General features: G+C 44.4%; 1 protein-coding gene across 2 annotated transcripts; it reads right to left on the bottom strand.

The window, feature by feature from the left end:
- Window positions 1–1,187: 1,187 nt before the first annotated feature.
- LOC146712336 (high mobility group protein B2-like) lies at window positions 1,188–12,205 on the bottom strand. 2 transcript variants are annotated; one of them, XM_085442013.1, is made up of 5 exons: window positions 12,054–12,205; window positions 10,464–10,622; window positions 3,378–3,529; window positions 3,016–3,190; window positions 1,188–2,061 (listed from the first exon to the last, which is right to left on the bottom strand). In XM_085442013.1, exons 2-5 carry the CDS (start codon window positions 10,611–10,613, stop codon window positions 1,936–1,938), a joined length of 603 nt encoding a protein of 200 aa, XP_085298139.1. In that variant the 5' UTR covers window positions 10,614–10,622; window positions 12,054–12,205; the 3' UTR covers window positions 1,188–1,935. The 2 variants fall into 2 exon arrangements, with proteins under 2 accessions (XP_085298139.1, XP_085298147.1); XM_085442021.1 differs by having other exon boundaries at window positions 10,464–10,677; window positions 12,054–12,187.
- Window positions 12,206–25,571: the final 13,366 nt, after the last annotated feature.

Genomic DNA, 25,571 nt, shown 5'->3' with positions numbered 1-25,571 from the left:
GGGCTCGGTCACTCAGGCGCAGCTGGCTGCCGGCGGAGCTCACGGGCGCGTCACTGCAACTCCCCCTGGCTTCTGCTCCGCGGCTGCTGAGTGAGCCCTCATCTGGGACTCTCCTCAGCTCTTTCCGGGACAGTGGCGCAGCTGCCCCTCTGTTGGTCTTCCTTGGTCTCTTGTGTTCTGGGGGCCTCTGGATGTCTGGAGTTTTGATCTCCTCTACACCTGCTTCACGCCCTGGAGGACGGGGCTGTGGCCCCCCCACACCCTCTAGCAGATTATTACATGAAGGAACCTTTAAAAAAAAAAAAAAAAAACAAGCGCGTCCATGCTCACAGGTGTACACACTGGTGATCACACCCACAAACTACACCCTTTTTGGCTCCTACCTCAAAGCACACTGTGTTCTGTTGATCTTATGTGCTGCACAATAATGTTTAACATTTAGTATTTACTGTCATATTCCCATATATCATTGTGATGTTGTTTATTCTATTACTCTTGTTCTCTTCTGCTTGCTTTCTTTTTTCTTTCTCAGCAGGTGATCCAGGTGATTGATATATGCATTTTTTTTTTCTCTGCCCGTTCTGTTGGTTTTTATCTTTTGCCCTTCTCCCCCGTCCCTCTTCTCAGCTGTTTCTCTTTCCCTCTTTCTTTCTCCCCTTCTTTCCCCCAGTCAAGTCTGTCCCGTATTCAGTAAGTGAAAATAAAATAAACAATAAAAGGTGAATCAAATGGACCATTACGGCAAGGCTGGGATGGTCAGTTTGGTAAAGTAAATCCGTTGGGCATCTTTCTTTGCCTTTAGACAATAATTCTGATGCAAAAGAGCCAAACGGGACAGGCCAAAAAAAAAAAAAAAAAAAAAAGGTAGTACTCGATTGTAACGCAAAATCCGTCACCCCGAGTCGAGTTGAGGCAAGTCGATCTGAGCAGGTGCTAATGAAAAAGGGACTTGACAATATTTAGTAGCAGCACTGTGACGGGTCTAACCTCTGGAGTCATGACGTAACATCTGCAGGACAGGCTCTGTTCCCAGCAGTCAGGGCGCTGCGTGAGTCTCTCACAAACAGTGAGGATGAGGGTTTATCCTGCTGAAGAGATCATGTTCACAGATCACAGGTGTGTGTGTGTGTGTGTGTGTGTGTGTGTGTGTGAGGTGGGCGGCGGCGAGTAAGCACAGACTCCGGGTGGGCTTTTCCCTCAGGTGGTTGTTTTATTATAAAAGTTGAAGTTTCTACTCTGACAGTGAACGAAGAACAAAAACGTCCACAACATAAAAACAACATGATGCTGAAGGGGGCGGGGGTTTCCATGGTAACACACAGGAGGGGTGGAGGGTGCAGGGGTAACCATGGTAACAGTGAGAGGAGGGGGGTTACTGTACTGTCCTCTGCTGTGGGACAGTTTAACATCTGATGACCTCACACACACACGTTACTGTAAAGACACACACACCCTGTTCTCACACACACAGTGACACACACACACTCTCTGTGGTCGGGTGTGTGTGTTTCAGAGCACTCCGCCTCCCTCTGTGTCACCAGCACCGACACTCAGTCACATGACTCCTGTGGTCATGTGACCTGTGAGCCAGGCTGAGGCTGTTTAAATAAACGTCTGTACCCAGGTGATGTTGTCAGACTCACCGGATGGAGTCATGTGATCTATACACAAGCAGCTGTTAACCTCTGACCTCTTCTTCTTCTGTCCCTGCCATCAGCTGCAGCAGGAAGTGTTAGTGTGCTTCCTGTCAGGTGGAACCTTGTTTCTATCAGAGGGGGACGGTGTTTAGAAACACACCCTAACAGAGGAACAGGAAGTCTCTGAAACGTAGACACACCTGCTGTGAGGCTCCGCCCCCTGACCTGCACTCTGAAACACACACACCTGTTTCACTCTCTCTCTAACACTCTCTCTCCCAGCTGCAGCTCTTCGTCTCTACTCGTCATCGTCCTCCTCCTCCTCTTCATCCTCGCCCTCATCCTCGTCCTCCTCCTCTCCTCCCTGAGCTGAGGAGCTGGGGTTCCTGGCATACGTGCCGCCGCCGCGGTACGCCACCATGTCCTGAAACACACAGGAAGCAGTTTATCCTCTGTGGCAACACACTCACTAAAGGATTACAAAATAAAAGCCTGACAGAGAGCTCAGTGCACGCGCTCAGTAAATGATTACAAAATAAAAGCCTGACAGAGAGCTCAGTGCACGCGCTCAGTAAATGATTACAAAATAAAAGCCTGACAGAGAGCTCAGTGCACGCGCTCAGTAAAGGATTACAAAATAAAAGCCTGACAGAGAGCTCAGTGCACGCGCTCAGTAAAGGATTACAAAATAAAAGCCTGACAGAGAGCTCAGTGCACGCGCTCAGTAAAGTTGAATGTTTTACACATGTCTCCATGTATTTATTTATTTGTCTGTTTGAAGTCTAACTGTATGAATAAAGGACCCGTCTGCTCAGCAGCAGCATCAGACTGAAGGCTGGACCTGGAGCACCTCAGTCTATGAATCGGTTTCACTGCCACCTGGTGGTGAAATATTAAAATACACAACGCTCCTTTGAATGTTCGTACCACACAGAAAATGCTAGAAGCCTGAAATAAAGAGGAAATCAGACGAACACTCAGTTTATCTAAAACCTGCTGGAACGTGTCAGTTATGTGTTGAAGATCACCCACAGCTCAAACTATATGTGGCCCTTTAACATGGGTACATATTTCCTGCTCCTCAGCCTCACCTGCAGAGCTGACATCAGGGCTCGAACATGATTGGACATGTGACCCTCCAGTCTCCAAACAGCTGACAAAAGCAGCTAATGTAATTTAAAACTATTCAAGCATGTTAAAGTATCGTGTGCAGAAAATGTGTTTATGCACAGATTAGAGGAACCGTGCAGTACAGAGGAGAACAGAGGCTGATGTTTCTGAGGACCAGATGTACTCTGAGCTCGTCACACCCTTCATACCTGCCTGTATCACACACTGTGACTGGTTTCTACCCTCTGTCTGTGTGACTGAGCCTCACCCGGTCGTATTTCTCTCGTAGCTTCTGGGCCTTCTCCTCGTACGGCAGCTTCTCAGACTGGGACAGCTTGCTCCACATCTCTCCCAGCTTCTTGGCACAGTCTCCTATAGACAGCCCAGGATACTGCTGCTTCACACTGGGACGGTACTCGCTGCAGAACACGAAGAACGCAGACCTGCAGACAGACAGGCTAGAGCTGATCCAGGATCTGCCTCTGTGTTTGAACTCAAACATGAGCAGCCCTGTGCTGCCCCCTGCTGGCACACTCAAACCACACACTCACAGTGTGTTTGGGGTCTTACATCAGTACATGAGGTGTGTCAGGTGCTACCTGGACCTTCAGAGTGTGTTTGGGGTCTTACGGGGGTCTTTTGGGGGCGTTGGGGTCTTTCCTCTTGCGGCCCCTCTTTCCGAAGCCTTTGGGGGGGACGTAGTCTTTCATCTCACGGTTGTAGCGCACCTTGTCAGCTTTGGCCATGTCCTCGAAACACTTCTTATCACTGGGAGACAGAGCCTGGAGGCAGAGAGCAGACAGTCAGTGTGTGACCTCTGACCTTTGAACTCCCGGGGTCACACTTACAGAAAACAATGCAGAATAATACAGAATCGATTCAGGGAGAGGACCAGTTTTCCTGCTGGGACCAGTTGAACACAGCTGGAATCCAGATGCTTCCATCAGCAGGTAAGAGCAGCTGCACCTATCTGCTTCAACCACAGCTGCACACATCTGTCTCAGGGTTTGACCTGAGCTGCAGTGGAGCACTGATCAGCGACTCCCTGCAGGTTCACTGCAGTGGATCTGTGCTGCAGATGTTACAGCTGTTATCAGTCCCTGTTTCAGAGCTTTGTCTACACTGGAATGAAACACGGGAATAATCCAGTCATGTGACCTGCACACAGTCTTTAGAGTTTAGTAACAGCAGAGCGTGAGTTCCTCAAACCTGACCAGATGTGTTTAACTAAAGTGCTCACATGATGTACGAGTCCAGCACACAGGAAGTGATCATGTTGTTCTGTGGAGCCGGTCTCTTACATTAAGGGTTGAACTGTTTCCTGTCCCTGACAGTTTACACCTCCACACACACACACACACACACACACACACACACACACACACACACACACTACTGTTAGCTGCTCGCAGACCTCCTCAGCCCTCCGTGAGGCCCTGAGCTCCTCTGAGCTCCTTCATCCAGTGAAGAAGAACATGTGATCTCAGCTCACACTGACCGTGCTGACTGATGCTCACAACTGCACGTTTCACACATGCATCCAGATGTTGTTCTGTCCCAAACCTCTGGGCCCTGAGCAAACGGTCCTGAGGATGGAGGCTCAGGTGGAGTCAGGGTTTGTCAGAGGAGAGATCATGGTTATCTGTTGGGTGAGAGGCTGTAACTGTGTGTCTGTGACTCATGACTTTAACTGATCCATCACACTAACGAGCCCCTCTGTGAATCGCTACCTTATCGTGGTGGAGGTGTTTGTGAGGGATCCCCGGGGCTATGCTGTCGGGGCTTTTTGTCCCCTGGTAGTGTCTCCCGTGGCAGATTTTGTCCTGGGTGAGGGTCAGAGTGATTCAAAAACCCCTATGAGTGTAAGAACTAGGGAACAGGGTTACCGGGGACCTTTTACGGGCTGTGCAGCAGCCAAGGGCAGAGACCCTGGCAGACCGATCCCCAGTTACCAAAACCAGCATTAGGACATGGTCACCTGTCTGGTGGGGAAGGACCTTAATTAGTGCGTTAAGTTCAGAGGTAGCAGATATATATAGTCAGGCTCGCCTCAACGTACATTCTCAGCAACCCATGGTGGGGTGCTTGAGGGCTCCACCTGGGGACTCTTAGTGTTCTCCCGGACAAGCTGGAGGGGGTGGCTGGGGACATGGAGGTCTGGGCGACCCGGCCCCGGATAAGTGGGGATGGACACTAACAAGCTGTGGCTCTGTGTCACTGCTGAGAACTCCTTTCCATCATTACAGAGGAGCAATGAGTGACTCGGTGTGAGGACAGAGCTTTAACTCTGACACACCTGTGTCCCAGCAGCAGCAGCACATAGCACACTGCAGTATTTCACTGCTGGGGTTTGTGCAGTAAACTGTGCACCAGACGCTTTAATCACACGTGGAAATCTCCTCCTCCTGAAAGTGACGCTCTCTCAAACTGACTCTGAGCCTCTGCTGTAAACCCACCAGCTTGTTAACATGGAAACAAGCTGCAAGCGTCAGTGGATTTGACTCCAATCTCCCTCTTTAACATTAAAACCTTAGATTTCACAGGCTGCATAAAACAACAGATTAGAACACACTGAGGAAAGTCTAATGTTGTGATATCTTTGGTTCCATCATGAAACACGATGTAAATATCACGATATGTCTTGATGGGCGAGCTGCAGTTTAAGACTCCTTGAATTCAAGTTCATGTAAATATCGGCACGTGTGGCATCCACAGCAGCTAAAACAACACACAGCTAAAGGAGCAGTTACGTTGTTTAAAACAGAGGATGACTTTCCAGCTGGTGGAATAAATCTGTGGTCACGTTACCTTTTGTAGTTTTGCAGGTTACTGCATTTTCTTGGACGTCCTCTTTGTGAAACCAGCAGTGAGTCTGACTCTGCCGCTGTCGCCTTTCCCTGTCTGGTAGTGTAAACACGCACGCTCAGCGCGGTTTTCCATGTGGGAGGGGGTAGGGCTGGGCCATATTATACCGTTCACGGTAATACCGGTATAATGTTAGGCAACGATAGGAAAATGAAATATCGCGATAGAATGGGAGTAAAACGCGCATGCGCAGTGCCTTTGTTTTCATACGCACATGGCCGATTGTTGAGTGAAACAGATGAACCAGAATTGGTTTGTAAAAATGGTGCAACTTCAGTGATGTGGAACTGGTTTGGTGTTTGTCCGTCAGATACACAACAAAGCACATTTTTTTGCAGAACATGCAAGCGGCCGTTGTTATTGTCATATTTGTCGGACTAAGATGCTCTTAAATCTGGGAGTAATCTGGGTCCTAAACTCCGTATGCTTCAGGTCAAGCAACACTGCAGCATCACTTAGAGTTAAAAACTGTCTAAATTCTTTCATCTTTAATAAAACGATCAGCATTGCTGCTTTACCAGATGTAACTATAAAGTTTAACTTCCAGGCATCCATGAAAACAAAAGTTATTACATTTAACGGAGTTAGAAGTTAGCAGGAAGCTAGCGGAAGTTAGCTCGCTAGTTTCGCTAGTTACCTAAGCATGATATAGCATGTTCTGACTGAGAGATTTCTGAAAAAAATCAAACGTACAGCTCTGCTATCACTTCCAACATAAATGAAGACAGGAAATTAAACAGCAGTGACGTTTGTAGGGTTACTGAAGTTGGGCTAGCTGGTATATAATGATGTGCTACGTGATCGCTAGCGACACAGCTATGTTAGCATAACATAAACAGTGAAGCTGGAGGATGAACACTAACACTTTTCCACTTATAAAAGTTAACGTGAAGGTTCTTCATGGTTAGAGACAAATGCAATCGCATGGCAGGATACTGTAAACGGACCAAACTTCAGTCAGGAGAACAACTGAGATAATCCATCCACAATACAAGGTTAGTCATTAATATACTGCAACAACATGGGAATAGAGCAGCTGCAGAGAATTCAACATTAATGAATCAATGGTACAGAAGTGGAGGAAGCAAGAAGAATGAGTTTAATAAAGTTTGATTTATCTGACTGCTTTGTTTCGCTTAATGTGCCTTATAATCCCGTGCACCTTATGGTCCGAAAAACACGTACTGCACACTGCAGTTTAATGTTGCAAAGCACCTCTTTTTAACTTCAGTGGATATTATATATGGTTATGCTCAGGATATGTCAGCCCATTTCTACTGGAAATGCCTTTTGGTTAAACTTTCAGCAAGGAATTTGCATTTGCACTGTTACATTTTTATAAAGCTTTAATGTACATAAAAACCAGCTTCTTGTTTAAGTGAAAATAAATGGAAGGTTGTCTTTTTGCGCGAGTAATGTTGTAGAGTTGTATTTTGTCTCGCATCAATTATATCGTCGGTTATATCGTTATCGCAAATTTTCAAATATATATCGTGATAAATATTTTTGGCCATATCGCCCTGCTCTAGGAGGGGGGATTAATGATGTATTCAAAGGTGTGGGAGAAAAAACCACTCACAGACATTCATACAGCTTAATATGGCCACGACAACCTGTACTCGATGGTTACGACAAAACCATTTTAACCATGGTTAAAATGGTTTTGTCATAACCCGCCCTGGGTAGGACCAGCATTTTGTAGATCCTCTTGACGTCACGTTCAGGGGAGGCGACCATAACTCACCCTCTCCTAACTCCAAATCCACTTGTGACCTCGATGAGGAAAAGCAGACGGATGGAGTTTTGGAACACAGCCCTGCTCTCAGACATCAACATGTTCTTCTACGTGCTCCTCAAACAGCTGCTGTGTGCACTGCTGCCACCTCCTGGTAGTAGCAGCACGTTACAGTCCACCAGCTGCCACTAAACACATTTACACACACACAGCAGCTGATTCATAACCGGTCACATCACTGCTCTGCTGACAGACTGACTGTGCTGAGTGCCCAGACTGAGCAGAAGAGAGCTCCGTAAGAACCAGTGCGTTCACCACGCCGTGCATGTGTTCTGATGGATTAGAGCTTATTCACATTTCATTGTTTCATTTCCTGTAATTGTCCTGCCTGTCATGTTACAGTGGGTACTCATGATGCTGTGACCGTGTGGAGAGGTCTGAGCTCTTGTACTGAGCAGAGATGGGCAGTAACGCGTTACTTGTAACGCGTTACTGTAATCTGATTACTTTTTTCAAGTAACGCGTAAAGTAAGGGATTACTATTGCAAAATCGGTAATTAGATTACCGTTACTTTCCCGTAGGAACGCTGCGTTACTGCGTTACTAAAACCGTGATTTTTTTTGCGAGAATGTCTCACGACAGTGACGTAAGCAAGTGCGACGTTGGTGACAACAGCTGTGTGCAGATCAACAATGGATAATATATCGAGTGCGGGAGAGAGTATGAGCGTGCAGCGTTTAAAGCGTGGAAGTACTGACCTTACTTTGAGTTTGATTCCATAAAAAGTGACAAAAACATTAGTGTCCGCTGTGCGTGGGAAGAAAACTTCTTTTTACAGCGAAAAAAACCCCTAAACTTCCAACAAGCACCGAGTAGCTACGACGTAATGGGAAACTCACAGAGAAACTCGCGGATTCTTCCACTGACCGCTGCACACCTGCACCAGGGTAACCCTCCGCCTACCCTGCTCCTGCTTTACAGGTGAAAATAGAGCAACAGGACCGCTGAGTCTTTGACTTTATTTATTTTCTGCTGTGTTTTACTTGCATCTATTTGAAAGACTGAGTGTAAACACAAAAAATATTTTATTTTATGAGCTGGAATGTGTAGAAAATAGGTTTAAATGTTAAACTAATTTATTCAAGTCAGAGAATGTTGCATATAATTAAATGTTTTGCTTGATGCATAAAGTTAAAAGATTAAAACTGATACAACAAGTTTTAAAAAGAGACTTTTCCATTTGATTACATTTTGTATGATGGATTATGTAGAAAAAGTAGAATTGGGCTGAAAGATCTATCGCTTTATCACCTCTTCAGGTTGTAAATCGTGTTTTTAAAAAGTAACTAAGTAACTAAGTAATTAATTACTTTTGAAAATAAGTAATCAGTAAAGTAACGGGATTACTTTTTTGGGGGAGTAATCAGTAATTAGTTACTGATTACTTTTTTCAAGTAACTTGACCAACACTGCTCATGATGCTGTGACCGTGTGGAGAGGTCTGAGCTCTTGTACTGAGCAGAGATGGGCAGTAACGCGGTAATCCGATTACTTTTTTCAAGTAACGAGTACAGTAAGGGATTACTATTGCAAAAACGGTAATCAGATTACCGTTACTTTCCCGTAGGAACGCTGCGTTACTGCGTTACTAAAACCGTGATTTTTTGCGAGAATGTCTCACGACAGTGACGTAAGCGAGTGCGACGTTGGTGACAACAGCTGTGTGCAGATCAACAATGGATAATATATCGAGTGCGGGAGAGAGTATGAGCGTGCAGCGTTTAAAGCGTGGAAGTACTGACCTTACTTTGAGTTTGATTCCATAAAAAGTGACAAAAACATTAGTGTCCGCTGTGCGTGGGAAGAAAACTTCTTTTTACAGCGAAAAAACCCCTAAACTTCCAAGCAAGCACCGAGTAGCTACGACGTAATGGGAAATGCACAGAGTAACTCACGGATCCTTCCACTGACCGCGGCACACCTGCACCAGGGTAAACCTCCGCCTACCCCACTCCTGCTTTACAGGTGAAAATAGAGCAACAGGACCGCTGAGTCTTTGACTTTATTTATTTTCTGCTGTGTTTTACTTGCATCTATTTGAAAGACTGAGTGTAAACACAAAAAATATTTTATTTTATGAGCTGGAATGTGCAGGAAATAGGTTTAAATGTTAAACTAATTTCTTCCAGTCAGAGAATGTTGCATATAATTACATTTTTGCTTGATGCATAAAGTTAAAAGATTAAAACTAATAAAACAAGTTTTAAAAAGAGACTTTTCCATTTGATTACATTTTGTATGATGGATTATGCAGAAAAAGTAGAATTGGGCTGAAAGAGATATCGCTCTATCACCTCTTCAGGTTGTAAATCATGTTTTTGAAAAGTAACTAAGTAATTAATTACTTTTGAAAATAAGTAATCAGTAAAGTAACAGGATCACTTTTTTGGGGAAGTAATCAGTAATTAGTTACTTTTTTCCAGTGACTTGACCAACACTGATGCTGGGTGATGAAGAGCACAGCAGTGATGCTGGAGCTGCTCGTGATGTCACAGCGACACGTGTGACATCACGAGCAGCTCTGCTGTGGCCTGCAGCTCTCGTGATGACTCCACCCATTCACCTCTGTGTGTCGGCCGTGTATGTGACACGTAACAAACAGGTCAGAGGCTGATCCACCTGTGCAGGTGAGTCCTGCACAGCTCAGTGTGAAGCAGGAGGATCCTCTGAGTCTGTGCTGCCTGTAAGCAGCTGTTTCTGCTGCCTCAGAGTGAACATCAGTCCTCAACACTGAGCTGTGGTTTTATTCACCCCGTGCTCCTCTGCAGTTTGTGCTGTGAGGCTCGAGGCGCACACAGAACATCGACTCTGCTCACACAGCCTGTTAACCTGCCAAAGGTTTGAATGAGTTTACACTGTAAGTCTGTGACTGGAGCTGCTGCACAGGAACACCATGACAACTCTTTATTGCTCCCACTATAACCAGTCAAACAGCTGGAGCTGCAGCTTACTGTGTCCTGATAGGACAGCTGAACACGGGTAGGTGAGCTGTTACTCACACACTGATGGGTCAGGTGGTCATGTGACCAGGTACCTGCAGCCCCCCCCCCCTCACCTTCCACCTCTCGGAGCACTTCTTGGAGAACTCGGCGAAGTTGACCGACTGCTCGGGGTTCTTCTTGCGGTGCTCCTCTCGACACGTCTGCACGAAGAAGGCGTACGCCGACGTCTTCCCCTTCGGCTTGTTGATGTCTTTACGCATCATCGTGGCGGCCTGAAGAACCACCACAGAAGAAGAAGAGTGAGGGGGACGGAGAGCCGAGGCAGTGCTGCAGACACCAGATATGCATTTATAGACTTGGTCCATAATGTTGTTGTACACGTACAATAACAATAAAGGACTTTATATTTACTCACAATTCAACTCTGACCTGTCAGTAAATACTAAGACACTAGGGTGGCACTTGACCTCTGACCCCTGCTGTGATAGATAGTCTAATCAGTAATGAAACATGGGTCTATTTTACATTCAGTGTGCTGGTGGTGATTATTGACCATCAAATACTAAACTCATCACAGAGAAACCTGATGGTCAGCCACTGTGGGTCCATGTTATTGATAATACCTGATCAGAGGAGCTGATCGGGGTTATTAACGGGTGTTTTGTTCCTGACAGAGGATCAAACATCACTGACACAATAACGATGAGCGACTGGATTTAACCTTTATTTCAGCTTTAAACACGTTTGTGTGCAATGACCTTTTAACCCGTGAGTCTGCTGTTCTTCACGCTGTGACTTTAACCCATAAACCGGTTATATTCCGCCGGTATGAGCCCGTATTTAACGGTAAATCTCCGGTAACAGCTCCCCGTTGGGCCTCGTTGTGAATAACAAAGGCAGCAGACGGGCTCCATTTTCTTTGCCGGGCAGAGGGAGGCCCTTCGGCAGCCTCTCCTCCTTATGTCCGCGCTGGAAGCTCCCCACGGAGCCCGGTACCCGCTGTACGCCCCGGGCTGGAGGTGTGAGAGCCTCGCTGGGGCGGATGGAGGGGAGTATCCGGGACTCGCGCTGATCTGCGGCCGCTGCGGTTAGCCTAGCCACGCTAGCTTCTCAGAACAATGGACCACCATTTGCTTCCCGCCCTCTGCGGAGCTAGCCGCCCCATCCCCCTCTGCTAGCAGCGGCTAACAGTCGCTCGCAGTCCCGGTAAACCCGTAGAGAGGCTGCAGAGAGCACCGCGGGGCTCTCCGGTGATTCACGGACACATTTATCCCAAAGCACCGCCGGTAATGCTGATACGGGCGGTGCTGCAATGGAAACACACAGTCTCTACGTCTACTGCGCATTTTTAACGAAGGGCTCCGTCTATGCATCGGAGAGGTCAGCGTTATATAGACGGGGTCAGGCTATTTCCTGGCATTCATACTCCAAAATGGGCGTTTCGTGTTTACAACAACATGTCTGGATCAGTCCTCCGAGAGGGAGCACACAAAGGACCAGGAAGGACACCACATCCCACCACCGCCAGGCTGCCACCGTCAAAGCGGACATTTTATTCCCGTTTTCCAGCTATTATTCCGGATCTTTTCTCTCTGGATGCCCACATCAGAAACAAGATGCCCGGCACATCCAGCTCATGTCCGGCTCAAATACACTGCTATTTTACTGCAGCCCCGCGGTGGAAGGCCGATCGGGGTACTCACTCGTCAGGAGGGCCGGCTGCAGGTGAAACGGACTGGACCGAGTCTGGTTCTCCGGGTCTCGGGTTCTTGTTGTTGTTTGGGGTTGAAGCTGCGACTGGAGCCGTTGGTTCACTTTCAAACTGGGTCGAGCCTGAGACAGGCTCCACCCACTAGCAACGCCCCCGTTGGTCATTCCTATTGAGGGGGCGGAACACTGTTTGCAAACACGGGCGGAGCTCGTCTTAATACCGATCTCTGATTGGTTATAGCCACTGTTAGTCAAATCCAGTTGTGTCACACGGTTCCGCCCGCAGAGCGACGCTACCAGGGCGGGAATTCTACACATAAACAGGGCGGGGCCAAGTTCTAGAACCTCCATCTGTTTCGTTGGAATTTGTGTATGTCAGGTGTTCTGACCAATCAGAGAAAACGTGGCAGATAACACCGTAGCGATTGAGTGAAAAGGTCTTGAATTTTACAGTATTATTAAATGATTTTTTTACAGTTATAAATACATTAGCAGGTATTTTTAGGCATTTGTCCCTTTGTGTCATATTTTACAGATGTTTGTCAGTTGAACTGAATAATAAACATGAAAAGAGTCCAACTGACCTCTGACTCGAAATTATAAACCGCCTCTCAATCCGGTTGTTCAGTCTGACATCACTAGCCGTGTCTGGGTCTAAACTCCGCTGCAGGTCCATATATCAAACCATCACTGTGGCATTACTGAGAGTTGAAAAACTGTCTAAAGTCTTTCATCTTTAATAAAATAATCAGCGTTCTGCTCTACCAGGTGTAACAACTGAGTTTAACATCCAGGCATCCATGAAATCGGAATTTATGACATTTAAGGGAGTTAGAAGTTAGCAGGGAGTTAGCTCGCTAGCTTCTATCTAAATACAATATAGCATGTCCTGACTGCGGGGTTTTGGAAACAAATTCAAACGTACAGCTCTGCTATCATTTCCAGCATAAATGAAGACAGAAAACTAAACAGCAGTGACGTTTGTAGGGTTACTGAAGTTTGGCTAGCTGGTATATAATGATGTGCTACGTGACCGCTAGCGACACAGCTATGTTAGCATAATATAAACAAGCTAACTTTTTTCCCACTCGATAAAAGTTAACGTGAGTGTTCTCGGTGGTCAGGAACAAATGTAATCGCATGGCAGGATGCTGTAAAAGGACCAAACTTCAGCCAGGAGAACAACTGAGATAATCCATCCACAATACGAGGTTAGTCATTCATATACTGCTGCATGGGCTGGGCTGTAGTTACATCCTAAGGTTTTAAAAACTGAGCTTAAATAAATGATTAGTGGTAATAAAAGCCGAGGGAGGTCAACAGTGATCACTGACTGTTTTAGGAGCTTTTTGAGATCAAATAGAAGAAAATACAAAACATTAAACATGTTAACAACACAAACGCCATATTAAACGCAGACTACTTTAGGCCCGGAAGCAGGATTCGTCACGTCATCACTGAACAACCGGATAGAGATTGAAAATGTGACGTCATTCAGGGGTAAAACCACAAAGGATTCTGGGAACTCGTGGCAAGTGGTACTAGCGCACGCAGGCTTTCAATTGAAATCAGTTACACAGCGATAAAAAGAAATAAAAAATGGCAAGAAGCTGTTGTATTATTAACTGCACAAGCCGGGCGAGCGACAGCCACGTGAAGCCGACAGGTAAAGCGATTGGTTTTTATCGGATTCCGGCGTGGAAGAGAAATTGTCCAAGCCATGTCTCCCAAGTCAAGAAGAGGCGACGGATGGCCGGGATTGCCACTATCCGAAGACCTAATACACCGTTCGAAAACACTCCAGCTCACATGTTAGTCTGCTCCAAGCATTTCCACAAAGGTCAGTGTTTTGTAGTAGTTAATACATCTTATATGGCGCTGAACAGAAATCGTGCTATGCTCCTTTGTTTATTGTGGCAGTGTGTAATGTTTGCTGTGTTTTGTAGGCAAAACAGCATACGAAATGCAAAATACATAGACAAAAACATATACTTTTATTCACAGGATATATGACAGATTTTTGTATCATTAATAACCCAGTAGGATTACAGCATACAATATTATTGTCACTGCTACTGTAACAGTCATAAATCACATTGTTATAATTTCACAAAATGTGTTCTAAACTCCCAAACTGCTCCTTTTATACCTGACTTTTAGGACCTGTAGTTGTGTTCATTATCAATTAGAGCCCCTCATTCTTTTCTTCTTTTTCTTTGGTGCAGTACTATAAATACAGTGTACCCCTTTTGCCTTTCCCCTTTTCTACAATTCCCCTGTGGGAGAGGTGGGTGTCATTTCTTTCCAACACTTTAAAACACACATAATTCATATTTAGCCACCCTGATGTTTCTGATTGCAATTTTAGTTCAATTATTGTCATTATTAAGCCTGTTTTTGTTAGATGTTATAAGTGTGTAGTATGTGTGTATCATAAATGTGTTTTAGGCACCATAAATGCTAGCATGAATATATACTCCTTGCTAGCTTGGAAGTTGTGGTGGGTTGAGCTAACCCTCTTCCCCACTGTTTGTATTTGGTCATAGGAGCTGGAGTGGGCAAATTATTTACTTGGTCTTTCTTTCTTTTACCTTTTTTATCAGGTATGTTGGATTTCATGTTGTTGTTTTTTTTTATTATCTTATGTCAAATATGTTATGTGTAAATGCATACTTTATGTTTAATGTAAAAATAAATGCCCTTTTCTACAATTCCCCTGTGGGAGAGGAGCTGGAGTGGGCAAATTATTTACTTGGTCTTTCTTTCTTTTACCTTTTTTATCAGGTATGTTGGATTTCATGTTGTTGTTTTTTTTTATTATCTTATGTCAAATATGTTACGTGTAAATGCATACTTTATGTTTAATGTAAAAATAAATGCCCTTTTCTACAATTCCCCTGTGGGAGAGGAGCTGGAGTGGGTAAATTATTTACTTGGAGGTCTTTCTTTCTTTTACCTTTTTTATCAGGTATGTTGGATTTCATGTTGTTGTTGTTTGTTATTATCTTATGTCAAATATGTTACGTGTAAATGCATACTTTATGTTTAATGTAAAAATAAATGCCCTTTTCTACAATTCCCCTGTGGGAGAGGAGCTGGAGTGGGTAAATTATTTACTTGGAGGTCTTTCTTTCTTTTACCTTTTTTATCAGACACAACGCAGAAGCACACCGGTTACACTACATTTCTGTAATCAGTACCAAAAATTATTTCCACTACTAATTCATTACCGTTGAGTTTAAAGGTCCTATTAATAAACGGTTAACGAATGTGTATTTATGAAGATGATTTGTAAGGTAAACTTTCATTCTACACGGTGCTTTTCAAAGTCCTGTACCCATCTGTCGGTAAACTGTATCTGGGCTTGTGTATGTGTATGCACTCACTCCAAGAACCGTATAGTTATAAATATGAGCGTGGTGAAAGTTGGGCAGCACGCTAACGTCTTTTGTCCACTCTGTGTGCTCGTAAGGGTCTGACCCTTTCACTCCTTTGATTTTTTCCTCATATCTTTTCTTTGCATTTTCGTCGAGTCTGTCTTTGTATGGACCGGCATTGTTCTCCTTCATTTTGTACATTCCTTTTTTGGGGGCAAAGAAAAAGGTAATTGCACGTGACTTTCGCACATTGCATGCTGGGTACTCGTGGCAAAACAATCCAAGCAATGCATCAAACGCAAGCATTTACAGCACTGCAAAATGTTCATTCTCCGGTTCCAATACCTTCTTGCTTTTTCTTTGCTCCCCAAAAAAGGTACAAAGGTATACGAGTATGTGCATGAGAATTTTAATAAAGCGCTGCCACACAGTCACACCATCCACACTGTGTAGTGTCTCAGCTGATCCTGGATTTACAGCAGCATCTTTCAGAGCACCGAGAAGTCATGTGGAGGCAAACAGAATAGGGAAAGGACACAGTGTGTGCTCTAATGATGGATGAAATGTACATCCACCGGATGACTGAGTTTGCAGGGGACCAGTTCCATTGTGATGCAAATACAGTCACTGGTGAAGCTGACAACACACTCGCCACCCGGGCCTTGGTCCTCACGGTTGTGGCTGTCAATGAGTGATGGAAAATTCCCATTGTGTACTTCCTCATCGATGGATCAGAGAAGGCCAGTGTCATCTGCAAATAGGTAACAGGCTAAAACGACTCATTTACAGTGGAGAAAACAAAAAAATGAAAGTCCACGTGGCAGCACAGCTCTTCAGCAGAAGTGTAGCGGATGCAATGGAGTCTGTGAACAAGGCTTGAAGTTGGAGGACTTTAAAGGTTGAGCTGCAACTGTAGAGTTTGTGCGCACTGTAGATGCAGCTTTTGATGCAGCCGTAATCCTCCTGGAAAAGGTTACAAAGCTCCAATGAAGCCAACAACTAAACACAGGGCTGAGACCAGCTTGAAGGATGCTTCGTGGGGTGAAGGTCCAGCAGTATGACAAAATGGTGCCACTTCACGCAACAAAAAGAAGACTGCCATATATGGTTTCGTTGCTAATGGCATAAGTGCACTTAACATCTATAATGAACTTGTTGAGAGGACCGATGCCCCGTGCAGGTATCTTCTGACCTTGAAACTGAGTCGGGACCACTTTGAGCTCTTCTTCACTGCCATGACAGCAAGAGGTGGGCACAATCCTAATGCCAGACAGTTCAGGGAGCCTACGTATACATCTGTGGCTGGCACCGCCCTCGGATCCTCGGATCACAACACGGTGCATCTTCTGCCAGTTTACAAGACTGTACTGAGAAGAGAGAAAGTGAGGAAACACCGCATAAAGGTTTGGAGTGATGATGCCTCTTTAGCCCCGCAGGGCTGCTTTGACTGTACAGACTGGTCGGTGTTTATAGAATCATGTAGAGACATTAATGAACTCACTGACGTTGTCTGCAGCTATGTCTCCTTTTGCAGAGACATGATTATCCCCTCAAAGGCTGTGCATTTTTTCCCTAATAACAAACCATGGTCTTCAAAAGCTCTTATGAGGCTGATTCACGAAAGGAAAAAAGCTTTTATTGAAGGGAATATCTCGAAAGTTAGAGAAATTAGGAAGGAGATCAGATTAGAAATTAAAAAAGCCAATATAAAATACAAGGATAAGGTAGAGGCGGAGATGGGCAGCAATAACTTCATTGCTACATCATTAAATGATTTTAGGCCTGTCGCTCTAACATCCTTAGTGATGAAGTCCTTTGAAAACCTTGTCAGGAAGGAGATCCTGCAGCAAGTAGAGAAGCTGATAGATCCACTACAATTTGCCTACAGGCCTTGTAGAGGTGTGGATGATGCAGTGGTCACTCTGTTGAACTTCCTTTATCGCCATCTTGATGGCGCCAAAGCTCATGCTCGGCTCTTATTTATTGATTTTTCTTCAGCTTTTAATACTATCCAGCCACATCTTTTAGCTGATAAACTTCTTAACCAGTTTAAACTTGATTTTAATCTTGTTGGTTGGATTTTAGACTTTTTAACTGACAGATCTCAGTGTGTGAGAGTAAACGGCTGTTTTTCCAAACAGCTGAACTCTTCTGCTGGCTCACCACAAGGTTGTTGTCTCTCTCCTCTACTGTATATTTTGTACACTAATGACTGTCGCAGTACACAGGCCAATAGGTATTTCATTAAATACGCAGATGACACAGTCATTGTAAGCCTCCTTCATGGTGAAGAGGATTCCCATGGGCCTGTTGTGGATGAGTTTGTTTCGTGGTGTGATCAGTCCTTCTTAAAGATCAACACCTTGAAAACCAAGGACATGGTTATTGACTTCAGGGAGACATCCCCTCATCCTGCGCTAACAGTGGTAAATGTGCAGCCATTGAACTGGTGGACAGTTATAAGTATTTGGGGGTTGTTCTTGATAAGACTCTGTGCTTTGAATCACATCTTGCTGCTACAGTGAAAAAGGCTCAACAAAGACTTTTTAAGGAGGTTGAGAGGTTTTAATGTTTCATCTGAAATGATGACTCTTTTTTATAAAAGTTTTATTGAATCTGTTTTAACCTTCTGTATCATTGCTTGGTCGGTAATATGTCCCTGAATAATAAGACCAGACTTAACAATCTGGTTAAAGTGGCTGGCAAGATTTCAGGGAGGTCTCAGGTCCAGCTTGTGGACTTCTATAACAGGCAGGTGCTGAGGAAGGCGACCTCTGTCCTGTTGTGTTCAGATCATCCTCTCTTTAATGATTTTCAACTGCTTCCATCAGGTCGTCGTTATAAAGTGCCTGCAGTGAAGACAAAGAGACATAGACTGTCTTTTGTACCTAGTGCTATTATCATAGTTAATAACACTAAACCATAAGCGTTGTTGCCATTGCACATTGTACTTTTTTGATGAAAAATCTAGGTTGTTTTATCAGGCTTATATTATATTATTTTGGTGAGTGTATGTGATGTGTTGGTTGTCTGTCTGTTTGTACGGACATACTGCAAATCAATTTCCCGTTAGGGACAATAAAGTTACCATTGACCATTGACCATTTACTTGTTTGGCACCAAGTTCAAACGGGCAGTGACCCTGAAGATCACTCAATTCCTGACCTTCCAGATGTGTGCAAGCTCACTGAATACAAAGAGATCAGCTACATCACAGGTTTGTAGTGAAGAAGATGAAAGAGAAAATCAGCTGCTTGCCTTGGTCACAGACATTGACAACCAGTGATGCTCTGCACAGTTTTCTTAAGCTGAAAGACCGAGGTGGTCTCCAAAAACATTCACCAGGCATGGTTACTGTGTGTATGACAGCAGAGGGAGATCAGAACTAATGGAGGTCAGCTTCCCAGTGGATCTGGAGTCACAGCAACCATTGTTGGTACCGGTCCATGAGTCGTTTGGTACCGGGCCGCGAGAGTGAGACTCGGGTGTGAAATGTATAGTTTTCAGGGTTTTTATCGGTTTTCAGCGTTATTTTGTTATCGTTTTTTTCGTTAACTCTGTGTGTTATGAATAAATCTTCTTTTTTTCAGTACCTGCCGGTACTGGTTTTATTTTGTTGTATTTATCCGCGACACCTTAAAGGCTGGTCCATGAAAATATTGTCGGGCACAAAACGGTCCGTGGCGCAAAACAGGTTGGAGACCGCTGGTGTAGAGGAACCTAGTGATGTGTCCTGTGTGTCGAAGCTTTGAGTGAAGCGCCACACACTAGTTTGTGTCATTATCCAGATGTACATAAGCGTGATTACACAGTTACACAATCATACCAAAACGCTGTCCTGATAGTTTCCACTGTATCGTTTGTATCAGACATACTGAGACAATATTCTGGATAAATAACCATGAAAACAATTTATTCAGTTTAGAGGTTTACACATCACATCATTATAATCACAGAGCCTGTTTCACTAGAATCGTCCACTTGATGGCGCAGTAGAGCAAATGAATCATCACAATGCTTCGAACCATGAGTTGAACAGTTGGATGGGAAGTTTCTGTTCATCAGCTTCATCTCACCGTCACCAGAGGACCCCGGTGCAGACACAGACGAGAAGCCAGAACTCAACTTCAACAAAGAGCGAGCTTTTATTTTGGGGCTGAAACTCACAAGGTAAAACAAGGCAAAATAAGGGAAAAACCCACACATACACTGGGAAAACTATGACCATGACTTTAACAAGATAACAACTGTGATGTGGGGCAGGTAGCACAGACAACGCCACGATGAACAAAGGAAGACGGAGGACTTAAATACACACGAGGTGGTCAGGGGAAGTGGAGACGCATGGGAAACACAGCTGACTAGAATGAACACAATGACACCACAGGCAGGGCTGACTGGGACAAAACATTGGCCCGGCATTTTGACTGGAGACCGGCCCACCAGGTATTAAAGCCATAAAGCCTTTGAATGAAAACAAACATCGTTGTGACAGTGATGCACAGTCTTGTTGATATACATGTATCAATCTAATCTAATCTAATAAACTTAAACCATCCTCCCTGTCCTGGTATTCTAAACAGTACTCAAAAGTAGACTGTTGGTCGAGTTAACCTCCTGAACATCTACAACACATGGTGGAAACCTGACATTAAGACAGAGAAGACACGAGGTGAGACATGATCATTACTGAATATTAGAAAATAATAAATGACAGATTTAGTGATTTTTCATAAACTATTTATTTACCACATCAATAAACAGCACGGCAGGAAAAAATATTTTTTTCTAACATGGCAACCTTTAAAAAGTGAAAGGAGACAGAAAGACAGGTGAGAAAGAACAAAACTTCACACACAGTACTGATGCAGTATCTAGAAAATGTGGGAAAATACTGGCATCATATACAGTACTTACTTCTGAAGAAATTATGTACAATAATAGATTTCTATACATTTTACATCATTGATCAGTTTCATGATTGAAGTAGAAACAGGAGAGGGAGGGGGGAGAATGAGAGAAGAAGAGGCAGCTGTGAAGCAAAGACAGAATAACTCCAGCTTTGTGTCTTTTTCATTGTAGCTGAAGTCCGAGACAAACTTTTTTTAGCTCAATACGAAGCGCGTAATATTTTCTCTGAATATGAGACGATTCAGCTTTTTACTGGACGGTTGGTAACTCTACTATCTAACCTTATTGTTACGTCCCCTGGCTAGTCTAGGGGGTTGAAGGGACGAACATAAAGGTGGATAGAGAAGGAGGAGCCAAGATGGTAATTTTAGAAGGTTTATTTAATACTGGTGATGGGATCAGACTGAGGTATAACGTCAGGGAGAGCCAAGGCCAACATAACAAACAAAACATCCCTGATGTAGAAATAAAAGAAACTTACCTAACTCCAAAGAAACAAAATGTACAACCTATAACCATAACCTACCTAACAACACATAAACAGGAGAAAACAGGGTGTCAAAACAAAAGGCAGCTCTCCCCTACAAGCAGTCCGAACATGAAACAACAATGCTCACACAAGATACAAAGGCATGCAAGCCTGCACAAGTATGGCAACCAAAATGGCCAGAGGGCACAGAAGCACAGCTCCACAGGCCTTAAATAGTGCCAATTAGCCGGACTCTGCGCAGCATCCAATCAGGACAGAGGAGGTGGAGCCTGGACAAAACAAAGGGTTAGTAGGGAGAAGAGACATCTCCTGGGGGATGTAACACTTATGAACAAAATAAAGTTCACTATCAGTAACATCACAGCACCACCCAGCTGTATAGAAACTCCGTCATGCTAGCTAGTAGCAGTACGAGTTATTGTAACTGACGGTAAAAAGTCAGCACAAGGAAAATAAACTCCACCTAAACTTGGTTTATATCTGACCCAGAGAGACTGCAGCTCATAACTTCTTACCTGAAGTTCAGTTCCTTTGCCACTATGACCGGCGGCCGCTTCGGGTCTCTGCTCCTCCTGCCTCACCTTCCCTCATCCACCTGCTGGCCTCCACCACTTGCTAATGTTACTGAATCTGTAGAAGCTCCACCATAGCCACCACAAAACAATTGTCACCATCTGGCCAATCCACCACCTTTCAGTGTTTATAGCGTTACAAAAAAAAAGAAGAAAAAAACCACATCGAGCCATAAAAACTAAAAATCTCTATCGGACATGTCCGATGGCCACTCCAGCTATGACCGCAGGGGAAGTGTAAACTAAGCACATAGGACATGGGAACAGGACTTCAAAATAAACAGGAAACATGACATGAACTTGACAACATGAACCACATAGACAAGAGACATGACAAATTAGACACACTGACCAACAAGGGAGGCTTAAAGACAGGGGTGAGGCACAAGGGGAACCTAATAAACCATCAACTATGACAGAACTTAACTAGATAAGGAGAAAGGAAACGAGAACACTGGGTGGCACGACCCAGGACCCTGACAGTTTATGTAAAATGTTAGTTTTTTCCTGTATATTAAGTTTATGTATAGCTGCATGTTGTCCTGTGCTCCCACTCATAGCCTGCACCTCATCGTGGTGAGTGTAATGATAAGCAGCTGTTGCTGTAAGTTAACTTGGTTTCATGCCATACCACAAGGTGGCACTATCTGTAAAGAAGATGGGCATGAACGCTAAGAGGTCAGGTGTGGTGTTTTCTTCCGGCTAACCAAGCATGGTTAATAAAATCTGTCGCAGATCACAAAAGGACTCTTTCTTCATAAATAAGGAGACAAACAAAACAGTGAGTTGGCTTTTTGTTGTTACATGTTGAGAAGACAACAAAATGCTCCTTTTTACTGCTCAGCTTAAATGTATTCATGTATAAATACTGTGTAATGTAAAGAAGTGGTCCCAGTTTGTGCTTATCTGCCCCAGTTCTGGGCTGGAGATGCAGATGAGATGCTTCCAGCTGATTTCATCTATAAGCGACACCCGTCCTGGATTATGTCACAGGGTTCGGTGAGCCTTACAGTCTAAATTTGAAGTGTGTGAACATAAGGCACAAGTAAAGTCCTGTTCTGTGCAGGCTGATCTATTTTTATCAATACCACACTCATTAATCCTTATCAGTTATCAACATCGTAGACCTGTGTAACAAAATGTGCTAAATGCCATACAAATAACAAGAAAGCAGAGAAAATAATGAATTTGAGGCCTACACTTCTGAATAAACTGATTTGAATGATTCCCTCTGTGTGTGATTTTAGGAGCGTCTTCAGATGGAGACCTCAGTTAATGACATGATGGACCTGCCGTCTGTCTGAAGTAATGAACTGATTTTAATAGAGCGCGTTTCTCCCAGAGAACTCTTCATACAACATGCCACAGTCACCCCAGCACTGCTCTCTATGCTTCGAGGGCTTTCTGACTAACATTCACACACATCCATACGACCAACTGGCCCAAGGATATTTGGCATGCAGACAGGGGGAACCAGGGATTGAACCACCAATCCTCCGATCAGCAGATGATCTGACCAGACGGTAAATGGAGAGCTCCTCCTCCTGTGTCTGTGCTGTTTCTGTCATGCTTCTATCAAACAACCTGAGTCTGTCACCTTTGTTATAAAGACCAACACTTGTGCAGGATCGTATGTCCTGTTTCCCCTTTCTCTGATTAAAATACTAAAGTCTACTAGAAAACTGTTTTCACCCTGCAAATAAACAGATATTTGATAAACTTCTGTCGTCGTCGTTAACTGTCATGGTTGATTTCCTGCTGCAAGTGTCCGGAGTAAGGAGAGACTGAGAAGCTGAGAGGAGACGGAGGCTCTCCACCCCTGATGAAGCACCAGCACAGCTCCAGGACAGTGTGTGAGGAAGAGGAGCCAGCAGAGGAGAACAGACAGCTGTACTCTGTAATTGAGGGACTGGTAAAAACACTTAAAACAGTTTCTAGATATCTGCAGACGTGTCTCCAACACAAACTGTAACAGCTGCACACAGGGAACCTCTCACTGATGCTGATCCTGCAGGATCTGACAGACCACAGACGACTGTGATAACGCTTTGATTTACCCAGAACATGTTGAGCTCAAATGTTGTTGTCATCACAGTGGGCTTGTGCTGTTTCAGTGGGAAAGTGTGCAGCTCATTTAAATAAGAGGTTCAAAGAGAAAAGTTGTCCATTCATAAAGTGTGTTGACAGGGTGGGTTTGGAGGTCAGTTTAGTGTTATTATCATTACTACCACTGTGAGCATCAACACTACTGATTTTCTTGCAGCGTTATTATTACTGTGCGTACACACCGAACACCATAGATGGAGGAGCGCGGTGAAGCACGACTGGGGGTCCCCGCGAAACTTCAGAAGCAGATTTGCGTCGCAAAAACAACCAAGTAGCGCAACTGATGTGTTTGAAGCGCGAGTTAAAATATGTGCTGCAGTTCGTGTGTTGCATTTGGTGCATTCGCGCGTATCGCGTGTACCGCTCGAGTTGGAAAAATCTGAACTCCAGCTTCAAGTCGCGCCGTGACAACCAATCAGGAGGCTGGTGACGTGGCTCTGACCCTAGTTCAAAGGGGCAGGTCCAGCCAAAGCGCTTTCTCTTCCACTTAAAACGGGTCCTTTTTATTCCTGTCTCTCTGTAAATATATACAAAATATAACTATTTATGTTTAATGTTTGTCTGTTTGAGAATTTTAATATTTCAAATACATTTTTGTAATGACTAATGTCTCAGTTCTACTACACAGCAACTACTGGCACACAACGTGACACATGTAGAATTTATTTCATATCAGTTAAAGCAATAAAGTGATGCTTTAATTGAGGCAGCATAGTTGAAACTAACATCACTGCCACTGAAAGAATTAGTCGTGAATCGTGTGGGTGTATTACTAAAGGAGGATGCAGCCACATTGAGGAGAGGGCTAGACTGTATTAAGGCACATGTATCAAACTCAAGGCCCGCGGGCCACATCTGGCCCGGTGGACATTTATATCCGGCCCGCGAGATCCTTTTATATAGATGTACTATTATTGTTATGCATGGCCCGGCGATATGAGGCGCTAATAACACACAGACTACAGATCCCATAATGCAGCGCTGCAGCCTCCTTGCTGAACGCTAGGCTAACTGGGAACATTCCCGCATCAATCAAGTCAAACTTCAAAGCTGGCCGCTCACAATGGTGGAGAGAAAAGTTGACTCTGAAAGCAGAGCCTTTCAGCGCCAGTGGGAGGCTGAATATATGTTTACAGACATGCTGGTAAACCGTGTGTCTTATTAGTGGAGCTAATGTGGCTGTAATTAATTTAATTTAAGACGGCACTGCGAGACAAAACGTCAGGATAAAAACCTAAATGCAGAAACTACAGAAAGTAGACGAGCTAAAGAAGAATCTGACATTTCAGCAGACGTTTTTCACCAGAGCAAAACCACAAAGTGAAGCTGTTGTGAAAGCAAGTTTTATTGTAGCAGAGGAGCCAAATCAGCCCGGTACCGCTCTGAAGAGCTGCAGGATGAAGCTGTGCAACGTCTTGTGTCCAGACAAAACGCAGAGTTTGGCAAATGTGAGCCTGAGCAGAAACGTATGTCAAAGTGTAACCGACATGAAGCTGCCCTGGGACAAACTTGCTGGACCTACAACAGATGGAGCGCCGGTGCTGTGCAGTGAAAAAAGCGGACTAGTCAGCAGGATGCGAGTAAAGATGCAGCAGGAGAAATGTACCGGTGAGTTAACAGCATCACTGCATCACACTCCAGGAAAGGCTGTGTGGTAAAGTCCTAAAAATGGAGCATGTAATGATCACCGTGACGCAGACCGTACATTTGATCTCAGCTAAAGGTTTAAATCACCGTCAGTTTCAGTCTTTTATGCGGGAAATAGATTCAGAGTTTGCAGTTGGCTGAGTTGGGATAAAAGTTCTCAACAGAGTTTTTGAGCTCAGCAAGGAAACCTTTCAGTTCATGGACACGTATGATGCGGTGAAGCCACCTGCTGGCCTCCACCACTTGCTGATGTTGCTAAATCTGTGGAAGCTATGCCATAGCTACCGCCAAACAATTCAGTTATTTTTACACATTTGCAGCGTCTGCCTGAAGGGCTTGTTTCTTTTTTGGCCCTAATTTTTCTGCACCTCCTTTCCTTTTTTTGTTCTCCATTTCTTTAGTTTGTCT

Source organism: Copadichromis virginalis, linkage group LG3, assembly GCF_057382275.1.
Source record: "Copadichromis virginalis isolate Kocher_CV1m ecotype Utaka linkage group LG3, C_Virginalis_male_GT1.1, whole genome shotgun sequence".
NCBI lineage: Eukaryota > Metazoa > Chordata > Actinopteri > Cichliformes > Cichlidae > Copadichromis > Copadichromis virginalis.
This window is presented reverse-complemented; position numbering and strand designations above follow the sequence as displayed.

What these genes read in the sequence shown, in the direction of transcription:
- LOC146712336 (XM_085442013.1), bottom strand. Translation starts at nt 10,613, where the DNA reads ATGATGCGTAAAGACATCAACAAGCCGAAGGGGAAGACGTCGGCGTAC. An exon ending in AGTGCTCCGAGAGGTGGAAG is followed by an intron (nt 3,530 to 10,463) that starts GTGAGGGGGGGG and finishes CTCTGCCTCCAG; the next exon opens with GCTCTGTCTCCCAGTGATAA. An exon ending in AACGCCCCCAAAAGACCCCC is followed by an intron (nt 3,191 to 3,377) that starts GTAAGACCCCAA and finishes GTCTGTCTGCAG; the next exon opens with GTCTGCGTTCTTCGTGTTCT.